General features: G+C 31.7%; 1 protein-coding gene across 2 annotated transcripts in view; it reads left to right on the forward strand.

Annotated features, from left to right (window-relative positions):
• The window catches only part of LOC140443488 (protein spitz-like), a 692772-nt gene that overhangs the window by 62194 nt on the left and 616035 nt on the right, over window positions 1-14543 (forward strand). For both annotated transcript variants that reach the window (XM_072534798.1, XM_072534799.1), the window contains exon 2: window positions 7064-7183. In XM_072534798.1, the coding sequence (XP_072390899.1) occupies window positions 7064-7183 (120 nt within the window). The remainder of the gene's footprint in view (window positions 1-7063; window positions 7184-14543) is intronic.

A 14543-nucleotide genomic window follows, 5' to 3' on the forward strand; every position in this document is an offset into this window, starting at 1 on the left:
TCAGAGATAAGTGGTTTTGCTGGATACTTTATTTAGTTTTCAGAATGTTTAGAGTTTCCTCTATAGGAATGTTTATAAAGAGTGAAGCGATATCAAAACTTACTAGAATGTCCGACGGTGAGATAGGATATTGTTTAATAAGTTCGATGAAACGAAAATAATTTTTGTCGAAGGATGAAGCATTTTCGGGGAGGGGTTGTAGAGTTTTGACCAAGTACTAATGGTTGTGTAGGGCAGTTGTATGCACTGACAATGGGACGTAGAGGAATATCGGGTTTGTGAATTTTGTGCAGGCCATATATTCGAGGTGTTCTGGAAGACTTTTCACAAGGAATTAGAGATCGTTTTATGTCAACAGAGGATTTATTGATAATGGTTTTTGTTGTTTACCCTAGATAGGTTGTTGGATTATAAGGAATTGGTCTGTAGTCTGGAGTATTAATGAGATTTGAGTTTAGATTGACGGTGCCATTGTCTTTATCCGCGGAAAGAATGATTAGATTTGGATTTCACTCAAGTTCTTTCAGGACTTTTTTCTCGGACGGGCTAATGTTCGTAGTAAGAGGCTTTTAGTTTCCAAGAAGTCTGGCGATGTCTTGTTTAGTTATTTCAGCATCTTCGGAAGGTAAACTAGAGATAAGTTTGAGAGAACTGAAGTTTCTCAATTGTAATGTAACTTAGGGTAACAGAGTAATTGAAACCTTTTGCTAAAGCTTGAGTGGCAATAGTCGAAATAAGGATATCAGAGCAGTTATGAAACACTGTGGTGGGTTTCAACGTTGTGGTTTTTGACACGTTGTGGTTTTACATTGAAAGAATAAATAGATGACCATATATTAAAAATATTGATATTTGTGTCATCTAGTTTTCATCTATTGGAATGAATCGCTTCACGGAGAAGCGCAAAACTGGTATTTCCAAGAATTTGGTAGATAGAAGAAGAAGAGAAGTATGATGTTTGAGTTTTAGAAATTTGAGAAGGTCTTACGTAGCAGTAGTTTGCAGCAACCAATGCATTACTTGTTAGTGATCAGTGAAGTAGTATCTGGGGGCTTGGGAGACTGAGACCTTGGAAGCCATGAGAAAGACATTGAAGAGGATGCCGAAAGCTCGACGCAATAATAATCGACGCAGTTTAACCCGAAATATATATATATATATATATATATATATATATATATATATATATATATATATGTATGTATATATGCATATATAGTTAGTAGGTATCGGCGTAGCTCGCAATATGTGTATTGAAACCTTATTTCTGATGTATATATATATATATATATATATATATATATATATATATGTATGTATATATATATATATGCATATATATATATATATATATATATATATATATATATATATATATATATATATATATATATATATATATATATATGTATGTATATATATATATATGCATATATATATATATATATATATATATATATATATATATATATATGTATGTATATATATATATATATGCATATATATATATATATATATATATATATATATATATATATATATTTATATATATCGTGAAGCCTACACGGCAAAAACGATGAAAGTCAATTTTTATGGTAAAAGGGAATATTGTACCAAAAAACTACTTGTAAAAAGTAGATTCGAATCGCCTGGGCTGCTTGGCAGTATCGCTGTAAATCTAAGAGTTATTCACAAACTAAATAATCTCATCCACGACAAAAATGCTGAAAGTCCATGTGAAACACTGCAAAAACATTGTAAGTCTTTCTGCGCGGTGGCTATACGACGCACGGTTAAAAATATGGATGAAAGCTGATGAAAGCAGTTGCTTTCATCAGGTCCTCGTAGACACATCGTCTCAGGACCAGCAACTTCACGTGGAGTCATACGTCGCCATGTTACCAAATCCAATGGTAACTTTAACATTATAAAATGTATCACCATCTAATGTAAACTAAATTTAAATAACAATTTTTAATGGGTTTTTACCCACATATTTAGTGGCTCAATACATGTATACCCACCTAGTGCACTGATGATGGAATATGGATTCCGAAAACGTTTTGTGATATAGCCCGATTGGGTTTTTAAATTTTTATAAAGGATTTTTAATAAAATTTTTTGTTATACATATATGGTATACAGTCAACTACAGGAACTTAGATTCCTTGTGGATTTTAAAAAGATTAGTCATTTGTTTCGTACACGTGCAAGTATACGGTTTAGTTTAGAGTCTGTTTTGTTTATGTCCATCTTCAAATAAGTGGTAGTGTATTTTAAAATATTATAATGAAAAGAAAGACTTCTTCTTCTTCTTCTTCTAATGGCGCTACAACCCTTTGTGAGTCTTGGCCTGCTTAACAATGTTCTTCCATTCTGCCCTGTCGGATACTTTCCTTCGCCACTGCCTGATGTTCATGGTTTTAAGATCCCTCTCTACGTCGTCTATCCATCTTTTACGGGGCCTTCCTCTTGTTCTGTTTCCTTGGGGCTTCCATCTCTGGACTACTTTTACAGCTCGATTATCTGGCATTCTTTCTAGGTGACCAAGCCAGTTTAGTCTTTGTGACTTTACAAATCTGACAATATCTGCGCTCTGCATTAGTTCATCCAGCTGCTCGTGATTCATTTTAATTCTCCACAAACCATCGCTGCATTGGGTTGGTCCAAATATCTTCCTTAGTATTTTGCGCTCAAATATTCTCAGTTGATTTTCATCAGTGGTTGAGAGGGTCCACGTTTCACATCCATATGTGACCACCGGTCTAATTACTGTTTTGTAGATTCTCAGCTTAGACTCACGATTCAGTAACTTACTTTTCATTAAGTCTTTGTATGCATAAAAGCACTTATTACCGCTAAGAATCCGTGCTTGTATTTCTTGACCGATGTTGTTGTTGTCATTTATTATTGAGCCTGAATGAAAAGAAAGACAGAGACTGTAAATTCTGACAGCAGTGATGAAAGTACTGTGCAGAACTTAAACGTGGGATCTAAGAAGAGAAAAAGAAGTAGTGGAAGGTTATTTGATCTTATGAAGCAATTGAGGTTAAGTTCACATGAAATAGAACCAGATTGTAAGTGCTCCCGGTACAAATGCTTTCAAAAGATTGGACTTTTGGAAAGAAATACCATTATTAAGGAATTTAATAGAATGTCGAGCAGAGATGAGCAGAACAGTTACTTGACTGGTCTTGTATCCATGATTTCAATAAAGAACCGCAGACCACGAAAAAATGAAAATGATACCAAGGTTCGCGATAAAGCATATTTTTATAAAGTAAGTGTTCAGCGTCCGGTTGATAACCATAGTAACTGTATTGAAGTGCCAGTTTGCATGATAGCTTTTGTTTCATTACATGGCATTAGTGGACGTCGTCTACAAACAATTCAGGAGTCTCTAAAGAAAACTGGTAAGGCACCTAGAGATATGAGGGGTAAATATAAACACGTACATTGTGCAAAGCCTTTGACCACATTTGCCGCTGTAAAAGATCATATTAGTTCCTTTAAGGGCCGACAGAGCTACTACAGTAAAAAAAAATCTACAGTAGTGTACTAACCAGACAGTCTAACAATAAGAAAAATGTACAATATGTATAAGGCTTTATTTCTTCGAGATATTTCATATGAGTGTTATCGCAAAATTTTTAATAATCATTAAAATGATGAAAATGACACGAAAATTCTTTAAGAACTAAGAAAGAGGGAAATAGAACATGAATTGCATTTGCGAAAGGGTGAAGTGTTCTATGATCGTAAAAAAGAAGCAAGAAAAAGAAGTATGAAGAGTAAAGAAGTTCGGATCAATTTCCAAAAAACCTTCCTATACCAAACATTTCAACCAACGAGGTGTATTATAGAAGACAACTTACTTTATATTCTTTTAATATTTACGTGCTGTGTAATGGCGATTCCTACTTTTATTGTTACCCCGAAAATATCGCAGCTAAGGGATCAGAGGAAGTTATTTCGTTTTTTCATAATTTTATATTTTTGCAATTAGACTCCAGTGTAAGACATTTACTTATATTATGCGACTCTTATGGAGGTCAAAATAAAAACTATAACGTCTTTAAATTCATTCATTACGTAGTTGTTCCCAAAAGAGGACTTGACAAAACTAAAATGATTTTTCCAATAAGAGCTCATTCATACTTGGAGTGTGACAGGAATATGGGACTCATTAACCAGCGGATCAAAGCTGAAGAGAGAGTTGAAGATTAGTTGGACGAATTTAAGGGAGCACGCACAAAACCTAGCCCATTTAAAGTCATAGAAGTAGATCAGTCCCTAATTCGCCAAAGGAGTCAGTTTCTTTCATCCAGTTTTAAAACAAAATGCCCATTTGCTATCAGACCTATTCGAGAAATAGTTTTTGAAGCCATTCATCCTCAATATATTTCATTTAGAACAAGCTACAATGGGCCTTTCGAAACTTATGTGATTTGTACCAACACTATTTTACCAACTGATGATATGGCAGGAACCCAAAAATTTTTTTTACCCAACAAAATTTATACAGGTAATAAATTCTAATTTATATCCACTTTTCTTCAGTATTTTGTCTTTCAGGTTTGTTGTCAATTAGTTTGGAAAAGTGCAAGGACTTACAACACCTTAAGCAGTTTTGTGGTAATGCTGCCAAACATTTTTTCGATAGCCTTGCTCACAACATAACGGAACAAGGAACAAGAGTTCGTCTTGTAAAGAAGAAACAATCTGCAAAAAATGTGCTAAGAAAAAATAATATAAAAAAGACAATTATTGCTATGTTTAGTAGTGGTAGTTACATCATTTTATTTTCGACTTGCATTCTTTTGGCTATTGCTTTAATGACATACACCGTTTTTGTCATTTTTTTTTGTGTATTTTCGATCAAATCATCAAAAATAAAAAAAAATTGAAAAAACATAACAGTCTAAGAATACTTTTATCGTTTTTACCGATAAATTATATACCCATTGAAAAACAGTTTGACTTAAAATTTATATTTAAACTTTTTTAAATTAGTCTTTGAATTTTAAAATTAACTTTTATACAAAATGAATAAAAGTGACCTTCATCGTTTTTGCCGAGTAGGCTTCGTATATGGTCGTCTTCAGTACGGTGCAGCCAAGTTAGAAAAGAATCATGTTAACTAGGGAGAGGATCACTACAGAAACAATGCGACCAATTTGTGACAAAATGTTAGAAGACTCTGAGGATTCCAGAGCAACAACTACCACATCCACGAAGGGAGCTAAGCTTTTAACTTGGCTGTACCGGAAGTAACATTCGCAGATGAAAGGCAGATTGCCATTGAAGACATAGAATGTCAAACAGGACCCCCGATTACCGTTGAAGAAGTCACGACAGCTATTAAAAAAACTAAAGATGGTAAAGCTGTAGGCACTGACAAATTTTATACAGAATTCCTGAAACTTATGGACGAACAAGGAATAAAATGTATAACGACTATATTTAACAATATATATATATATATATATATATATATATATATATATATATATATATATATATATATATATATAACTGGAATATTTACCAAAGCTGGTTAAAGTCGACCTTCGTAACTAGACCAAAAAAATGAAATGCAAAAACATGCGAGGACTACAGAATAATTAGCCTAATGAGCCACTTACTTAAAACGTTTTTAAAAGTGATACATAACAGAATATAAAAAAAATATGAAGAACAAGTGTCATGGACACAATTTGGATTCCGCAATAACTTAGGCACCCGAGAAGCTCTATTCGCTATACGTGCGTCTAAACAACATGAGATATGCAGACGACGCAGTAGTTTTTGCAGATATAATAGATGGTTTACAAGCAATAATGTCGCGCATATCAGATATAAGTCGAGAGTATGGGCTGGATCTTAATACGAACAAAATAAAGTTCATGGTAGTTAGTAAGCGCGAAATATTAAATACACATCTTTTGGTAAACCTACAGCCAATTGACAGGGTAAAGAGCATATCTTGGTACTAACATAAACAGTCAATGGGACCACTCTACTGAAATAAAACAACGCATAGGGAAAGCAAGGTCAGCGTTCGTAAAAATAAAGTCTCTTTTGAGAAGTCACGATTTACCACTTAGTACCAAAATCTCTATCATCAGATGCTATGTATTTTCTACATTATTGTATGGAGTAGAGGCATGGATGCTCTGAAGCTTCTTTAGGAAAGCTCGAGGCCTTTAATTAGTTACAGCCGCATCTTAAGAATTTCATTGATGGATCGTGTGACTAATATTGAGGTCCTACGTAGATTGCGAGATCACTAACACAATGAAAGAGCACAAATTAGAATATATTGGCCAAGTCATGAGAAATGAACACATATATGGCTTATTGTAACTCATTCTTCAGGGCAAGGTAATTGGAAATAGAGGACCGGGGAGAAGAAGAATATCTTGGCTTCAAAACCTAAGGAAGTAATTCAATCAGTCTACAACCGGTCTATTCCGAATAGCGCAAGTAAAGTTAAGATAGCTATGCTGATCGCCAACATCCGGAACGGAAAGACACCATAAGAAGAAATCGCATATAATATACCTTTCGCAAATGTTTTATAAAGAAAAAAATAATAAATTTTACCTAGTCTGAACTTGATCACACTAATTACAGATCTAGTTGTACTTAAGTAAGTACTGATATGTAATTGGTATTATTAATTTTATTTAATTTGTTGATTAACCTCTTTAATGTGTTTTTAGATTTGCGTGTTCAGTGCATTAATAATTCACCTCTATTTATTTAATAAATCACTAACCAAAAATAAAATATAGGAGAGAGAATATATATATATATATATATATATATATATATATATATATATATATATATTTATATATTTATATATATATAATTATTATATTGTACATTTTTTAATACCGATAATCAAACTTTTATTTCACGTTGATTTAAGTGGGTTACGATAATTCAGTGGTACTAACATAAGGGTTTTAAAGAATCAAATTCAGTGGTCATTTATTTATTATCCGTTACACTTTTAATGAGGCCGGAAAATAATTTGAGTGTGTTTTTGTTTCAGTGGCGCACGTGATGTGGTCCTCGTGGGGGTGGGGGTGGCGCTCCCCCATTCCCCTGGTATTTCGGTGTCTGGCGCAAGCCCTCGCCACTGGCTTCCACCGATTCCTAGCAAGATTTTCAGGTCAGTAACCCCTTAATTTTAAGTTGTGCACATATATATTCATCTTCATAGGTGATTTCGGCGTTGCCGACTTTTGGACATGTGAAAGAACTGAGACATTAATACAAAAATAAACGCAATAATTATAAAAATAAAAAACGTGTCTTTGTTTGCTCCTGTGTCGTTAAAGATATAGTTAAGAGATTAATTTAAGATTTTAGATTAATTTCGTAGAGTGATTCGTATGGTCTAAAAATAAATGAATAGAAAATCAAATAGGTGAGAATGATTGCTGATCAAACTAGAAGAAACTCTCGGTACGTTACCTTTACTTATTATATATATATATATATATATATATATATATATATATATATATATATATATATATATATATATATATATATATATATATAAATTAAGGTATGGGTAGGAGTGATGGGTTTTTCGGTCAAAGTGGAGAAATAAACTTCATAGAAGGTGGCTACCTCATCTGGAAACCAATGCCCTCGTAATAGGTTTCTCAACTACCATTCTTGTCATCCTTTTAAATATAAATTAAACCTAATTAAAGCTTTAAGCTGTAGGCTAAATAGACTGACACATCCGGTTAATCGAAGGGAATCCCTTCAATTGCTTAGAAATATTTTAATTGAGAATTCCTATCCATCCTCCCTCATTATTAAATACCTTTATTTACAGAGCTATGGTTTCTCTTTAAATGATATACCCAATGGTGACCAACTTAGAATAATATCAAATAATTTCATTAATAACACTGTTCTGCCTAATACTGTACTTGGGACTCCAACCACCCATTACTCATCTCTATCTTATTTTTCTCAAGTTACTGAAAAACTTATTAAACTGTATAAACAGAATAACGTACCTGTTAAAATTGCTGTTAAGAATGCTAAGACTGTCAGGAATTTGTTTTCTAAAACAAAAATACCCTTGTCTCTTCTGGAACAAGTAAACGTCATCTATCACATACCTTGTGCTGAGTGTGACTCATGCTACATAGGGCAGACAGGGAGATCACTGAGAGGGCATCTTACGACACACCGCAGTTATATCAACTTGTATATAATATATAATAATATAATATAATATAATAGCCCAGAATGCTATTAATTATTAATTAATGCAGATTTTTTGCAATGAACGTAATCTCGTTAAAAGGCAGTTTTTGGAAATGTGTTCACTACTTAAACACCCTAACGCTCTTAATAAGAGGACGGGCATTAGTAACTTGAGGCCAAATTTATCATGCATTAATATTGCAGAATTAGGCTTAATGTGTTATTTACTTTAAAATTGTCCCCTAATTTGTATGTTATTTCCCATATTTTCATATTATTAATTTCAAATAAAAATAAAATAAAATATTTTCTTACTTTATTTAACTTAGATTTATTCAACTTACATTTTATTGATTATTTTGTCAATGATATTTTTACGTATTTGAAATAATTGTTTCTGATCAAATAGTTTAATAAAATTTTATAATTAAAATATCTTTATTAGTCTCAGTTTCCAAATGTTATGAACCTTGGACTGTTGGAAGTTGAATTAATCTTCACCTGTTGGCACAACTTAGACTATTTAAATACGCCTTGCTGTTCTGTCATATGTTGACGTCAAGGCCACTGTCTTTTCTCGTGGTTGGCGTGTTTCCTACCTGTTGTTCTCATATCACTGACAGCAACTAAGAAGCCAAGAGTGGTAACTTCATTATATATATATATATATATATATATATATATATATATATATATATATATATATATATATATTCTTCTTAACATGCCATACACCAAAGTGCGTAGGCGACTATCTCATTACTAGAATTCTGTTCTTGGCGGCGTGACACAGCTCGCCTGTATTGTGTATTCCTGTATTGTATATATATATATATATATATATATATATATATATATATAAAGTAGTTAGGTATTATTGACTGACACGTTATGTAAAATAAAGTTTTATTTTGAGGTTGCAGTCATTAATAGGGCAGGAAAGTAAAACTCTTTGTTCTTTAATCAAGCTTTCGCAAAATTTATTTGCTTCTTCAGGATATGCTAAAATATGGTAACAGTAAATACAACGAAATTAGAACTAAATAGCATTGTATAAAACTAGTAAAAAAAAAAACTTACAACATGAGGTTAATCCATTAAATTTTCAAATTTGCAAAACATTAAAACTTAACTTATTTTAAAAATTATACAGTTATGTAAGTACAATATTCCAATTTAATTTAATTTTGTAAAAATTCATTTTGACATTGATTGTTTGATTTATGTCAGAAAGACACTCGTTTCTGTTTATTATATTTTTTGTTGTTGATAATTAGCTCTTGATTGTTATTATGGTTACGTATAAAGTGGCGCCAAATATGAATATTTAAATTTTTTGAAATTCTAATATTTATAGTCAGAAAATCTAATCACTTTATACGTAACCATAATAACAATCAAGAGCTAATTATCAACAACAAAAAATATAATAAACAGAAACGAGTGTCTTTCTGACATAAATCAAACAATCAATGTCAAAATGAATTTTTACAAAATTAAATTAAATTGGAATATTGTACTTACATAACTGTATAATTTTTAAAATAAGTTAAGTTTTAATGTTTTGCAAATTTGAAAATTTAATGGATTAACCTCATGTTGTAAGTTTTTTTTTTTTTTACTAGTTTTATACAATGCTATTTAGTTCTAATTTCGTTGTATTTACTGTTGCCATATTTTAGCATATCCTGATGAAGCAAATAAATTTTGCGAAAGCTTGATTAAAGAACAAAGAGTTTTACTTTCCTGCCCTATTAATGACTGCAACCTCAAAATAAAACTTTATTATATATATATATATATATATATATATATATATATATATATATATATTTAAATATCACCTAATTCAATATGATGATGATCTTTTTAGTTCTCTGAAAATTAATGTTTTTTACTTAAGTTTTTTACATACTTTTTATATACATGTACAATTACCACATGTTCTTTTGCTGTGCACAAGTTTGAGTGAATGTGTAAACTGTATTTAGTTTCAATGAATTGTTTATACAACATAATCTTATAATGTCCATTTTCATAAGCTTCTTTACATATTTAATATCATTGACTGAAACGTCAGTAAACGTACTTTAACCTTTAATTGTGCCTTATTCCCATTTAAATAGTAATTACTTTAAAATGCCACAAGAAACTAGCTTCAGAACAATATTGGGAAATAATTGGGTAAATAACTGGTATACAAAGTATACTATTTTTGCTATATCAAATATATTTCGCCTATTTTCATAGGCATTATCAGGAAAAGCTACAATGATCGTCATTAGGTGTCTCTTAAATATGAAGAATTAGTTTTTTTACTTACTAAGTGAGGATGTTTGTCAAGATGTTTCAATTGAAGCAATTATACATAACAATAAATAAAAAGTAAAACTAAGGCACGTAAATTACATATATTTGACGTTCACAATTTAAATTAATGTGTATAATCTTAAACTAAATATTTTTTTTTATATCTGACAGATCTATGCCTTCCTCTTCTTCTTCTTTTTGGCATTTATTCTACTGAATAATCAGCCAGTACATTTGTTTTTTTTTTTAATTTTTGTGCCACGTGAGTCTGAGAATATATCTCATACCCTATTATCAGTGAATATAGACATTTCATCTACATAATGGTATTGTAACCGTTTCAAAATATTTAAAAAAAAATCATTATAAATTTCGATTATTTTTTTTTAAATAAAACTACTAACCCCATCTATCTGTCAAGTACATACCTGTAGCCGACTCAAGGATTCTTCTGTAATTCCCAAATATATCCGGTAGATGAGCACATTCATCACCTTGTCACTCACGCCCAATTTCCAGAGAGCGCAAAAATAGCGTCTCGCTCTTTTCTGTTAAGAACGTCCAACCGTTAAGACGTGTTTCCGAATTGGGTCTCATTTAGAGGTGAGCTAATAAATCCTTTTCTTGTCCATATTTCACATAGATATTTATTTTTTTAGACCCTTATTGGAGAGGCTATAATGCTGATATATTTCTAACACATTGTCGCAAGATAATATTGGTATGGAGTTATTCCAGATCATGGCCCAGTACCGGTATCTTTTTATGGAATACCTAACCCCTCTTATCTAGGATGGTGGTGGATTGATATCGGATGTAGCCGAATCAATGGTTTATTTGGTCACTGATTAAATAAGAAAAGAAACAGAGCAGATTAAGGTTGTACCAATTTTTATTATACCCACTTTCAAGACAACGGAAATGATTATGAACTCAAAAAAAAATGAAAATATAGTGAAGTGTTCTAATTTTATTTAAAGGTTTATTTTCTTCATTATTCCTAGTTCATAAATAACTATATTATTTTCAATGTAAACAAATTTCGAAATTTGGGATTAATATACATATATATTCATTTACTTTATAACTAATTCTTAATTTAATACGATACAAAGCTTTTTTTGTTTATGGTAATGTAAACATGAAATGGTATTTTGGTATCCCTTTGGGATGATGTAACTTTTAATGTTTTCTTTTTGTTCATTACTAAGAAATAATAAAGTAGAGTTTTTTGCAAACCTTTGATAAATCTTAATTTTTTTTGCTCTTCCCCTTCGAGGATAAACCAGGGGTGGCGTCCAATAATAAATTATAATTTCATATTATCTAATTGTGCTTGGATTTAAGATACGATATAGTTTCTATATGTTTAAGAAAACACCGCCCAACACTCTTCGACAACGAGCGATTCTGGCCTTGCATATATCATTGTAGCACGCAGTGTTACAGTATCACTCTTCAGAGTTCCCAAAGCTTCATATACTAGAACTAAATAGTTAACTAGACCACTCAAAAGAAATTAGAAGCATTGAAATAGTAAGATCTGGTTTCATGAATATGCCTAAAATGCTCTGTAACCCCAAGCTATCGGTCTCAATAATATTGAGAACACCAAAGTGTTATGTGCGGTCTCTATTATTATATGGCTGTGAGACCTGGACATAAAACAGTATGACGTCAACAAATTAAATTCATTTGAATTGTGGATGTACCGCCGAATGTTAAGAATAAGCTGGACCAGGAGAACTACGAATGAAGAAGTACTGAGAGCAATAAACACACGTCCTCATCTGGTCAATACTATCAAAATTAGAAAGACGTCATATCTAGGACACATAATGTGCCATAGGGAATTTGAAGGCAAGATTGAAGGTAAAAGGGGCATAGGACGAAAGAAAAAATCTTGGCTACGAAACATCAGAGATTGGACCCACGCAAAAGGAAATGAATTAATTAATCAAGCCCAGAACAGAGAGAAATTTGCCATATTGATCGCCAACCTCAACAGAGAAGGCACTTAGGAGGAGGATCTATATAATATTTACGTATATTTAGGATCATGAACAAAATTGAAGCATTGGAAATACGGGTTTATAGACAAATACTGAAGATACCTTAGACGGCAAAGGAAACTAATGAAGAAGTACTAAGGAGTGTCAACAAAGATAGAGAACTGCTGAAGACTGTTAAACATCGAAAAATGTTATATAATGTATGTATATATAAATGTATATAATTATCTGGGACATATAATAAGGGGAAGTCGATATAAAATATTAAAACTGATCCTTAAAGGCAAAATAGGGGGCCGTAGAGGTGTAGGAAGAAGACAAGTTTTCTGGTTAAAAAACATTCGTGAATGGACCAGATATCAAATGCAGGACAATTATTCCATATTGCAGAAGATCGAGAAACCTTCGCAATGGTGATCGCCAACGTCGGATAATTCTGATATGGCACGCGAAGAAGAATATCTACATTTTATGTATGTTTTTTGTTTTCTTATAAATGGTTTAAATGTTAATATTGAATAGGTTATTATAAAGGTTATAATTTTATATGGTTGATCTGTAGGAATCTGAGAAGAATTTTGATAATTTTAGGGTTAATATTGCATAGAAGCATTGGTATGTTAATTGGGGTTTTAATATCAATTTTGATCAGCTCCTGATAGACATCATAATCTTTTATTTTGTTTATTGGGCATTCCCAAAATATGTGTTCTAATGTTTCCATTTGTTCACATTCACAGTATGGGTTATCGCGAATAATTGAAGTAAGGTTAGACATTTATTTGATGTACAATTTTATTTTATATAAATAGCTAGTTACTAAAATTTTTTGGTCATTCTCATATTAAGTTTAAGTAATTTATCAGCAATCAACATTATTAATAAGTTCAGCGACAGATCTTAGGGAAATCTATTACTTTTGGTTCTTCTTTTATTGTCCAAGGTAGTAAATAGGAGTATATTTCACTCAAATGTTTAATATCCGATTTTTTGTTGATACAATTATCATGCTCTGCTATGAAAACCATCTCTAGAAAGATTCTCTTAAGCGGGCCATTCACGTTCCGATGTTTAGTCCGGTTTGTGGTCGAACCTCCGAAGTTGGATCCAATATCTGATCGTGAATGGGCTTGTTTGATTATTGAAAATGTAGTTGTAAGAGTCGGAACATCTAGACTAGGACAATTCAAATGCCTGACTTCCGATTGGTGACGAAGTTGGAGCGTGAATGGGGGGATCGGAAGTCGGATCAAAACTTTTCTCAGTCAGTTGACTTTGGTATCCACTGCACGTCTTTGATAATGAACAGTGACGGAATTTTTGAATGTAGGTATTCATATACAGAAATAGTCTCTGTTTGTGGGATATTGGCTATTGATCATATCCAAAAAAGAGGGCTAAAAGGAGCTACAAAGTTAAAGGGGTTTTAGTGATTCGTATGTTAAATGAACCTCCAAATATGAAAAAACCGCGGATTGCTACCATTTAAAGGGGCGCCTTTTGAAGTAAGAGGTGAATTAATCTGTACGCACTAGTGTGCATATGGGTAAATTCTATGCACTTTCGTACATATACATTTACAGAAAAGTTGTCCAAAATTAAATTTCCCATCGAAATGTCTTCTTTTTAAGCCAATTTTTTTACAAAAATATATTCAAAAAACGAAGCATAAAAACTCGAAATCACGCTAATTTTCTTTTTTTTTTTAATAATTTTTTTTATAAGGTTGTATAGGTATAAGTATTACTTCACACAAAAAAAAAACTTTTTTCCTTCCTCTTCAAAATAACGTTTAATAAAAGTTTTTAGAATTTACAATATTCGAGATACGATTCGCGACTCGCATCATTTTTGGTAAATTTTTTTCGCTATTTTTTCGCAAACATTGTTCTATAACTTTTTTCTACGCAGTTTTAGGTACAATTAATAGAAAGAAAATTCAGTTACGTTTAAAATAGTCAATTGTCGAAGGTTCTG

This window comes from Diabrotica undecimpunctata, chromosome 6, assembly GCF_040954645.1.
Source record: "Diabrotica undecimpunctata isolate CICGRU chromosome 6, icDiaUnde3, whole genome shotgun sequence".
In the NCBI taxonomy this organism is placed as follows: domain Eukaryota; kingdom Metazoa; phylum Arthropoda; class Insecta; order Coleoptera; family Chrysomelidae; genus Diabrotica; species Diabrotica undecimpunctata.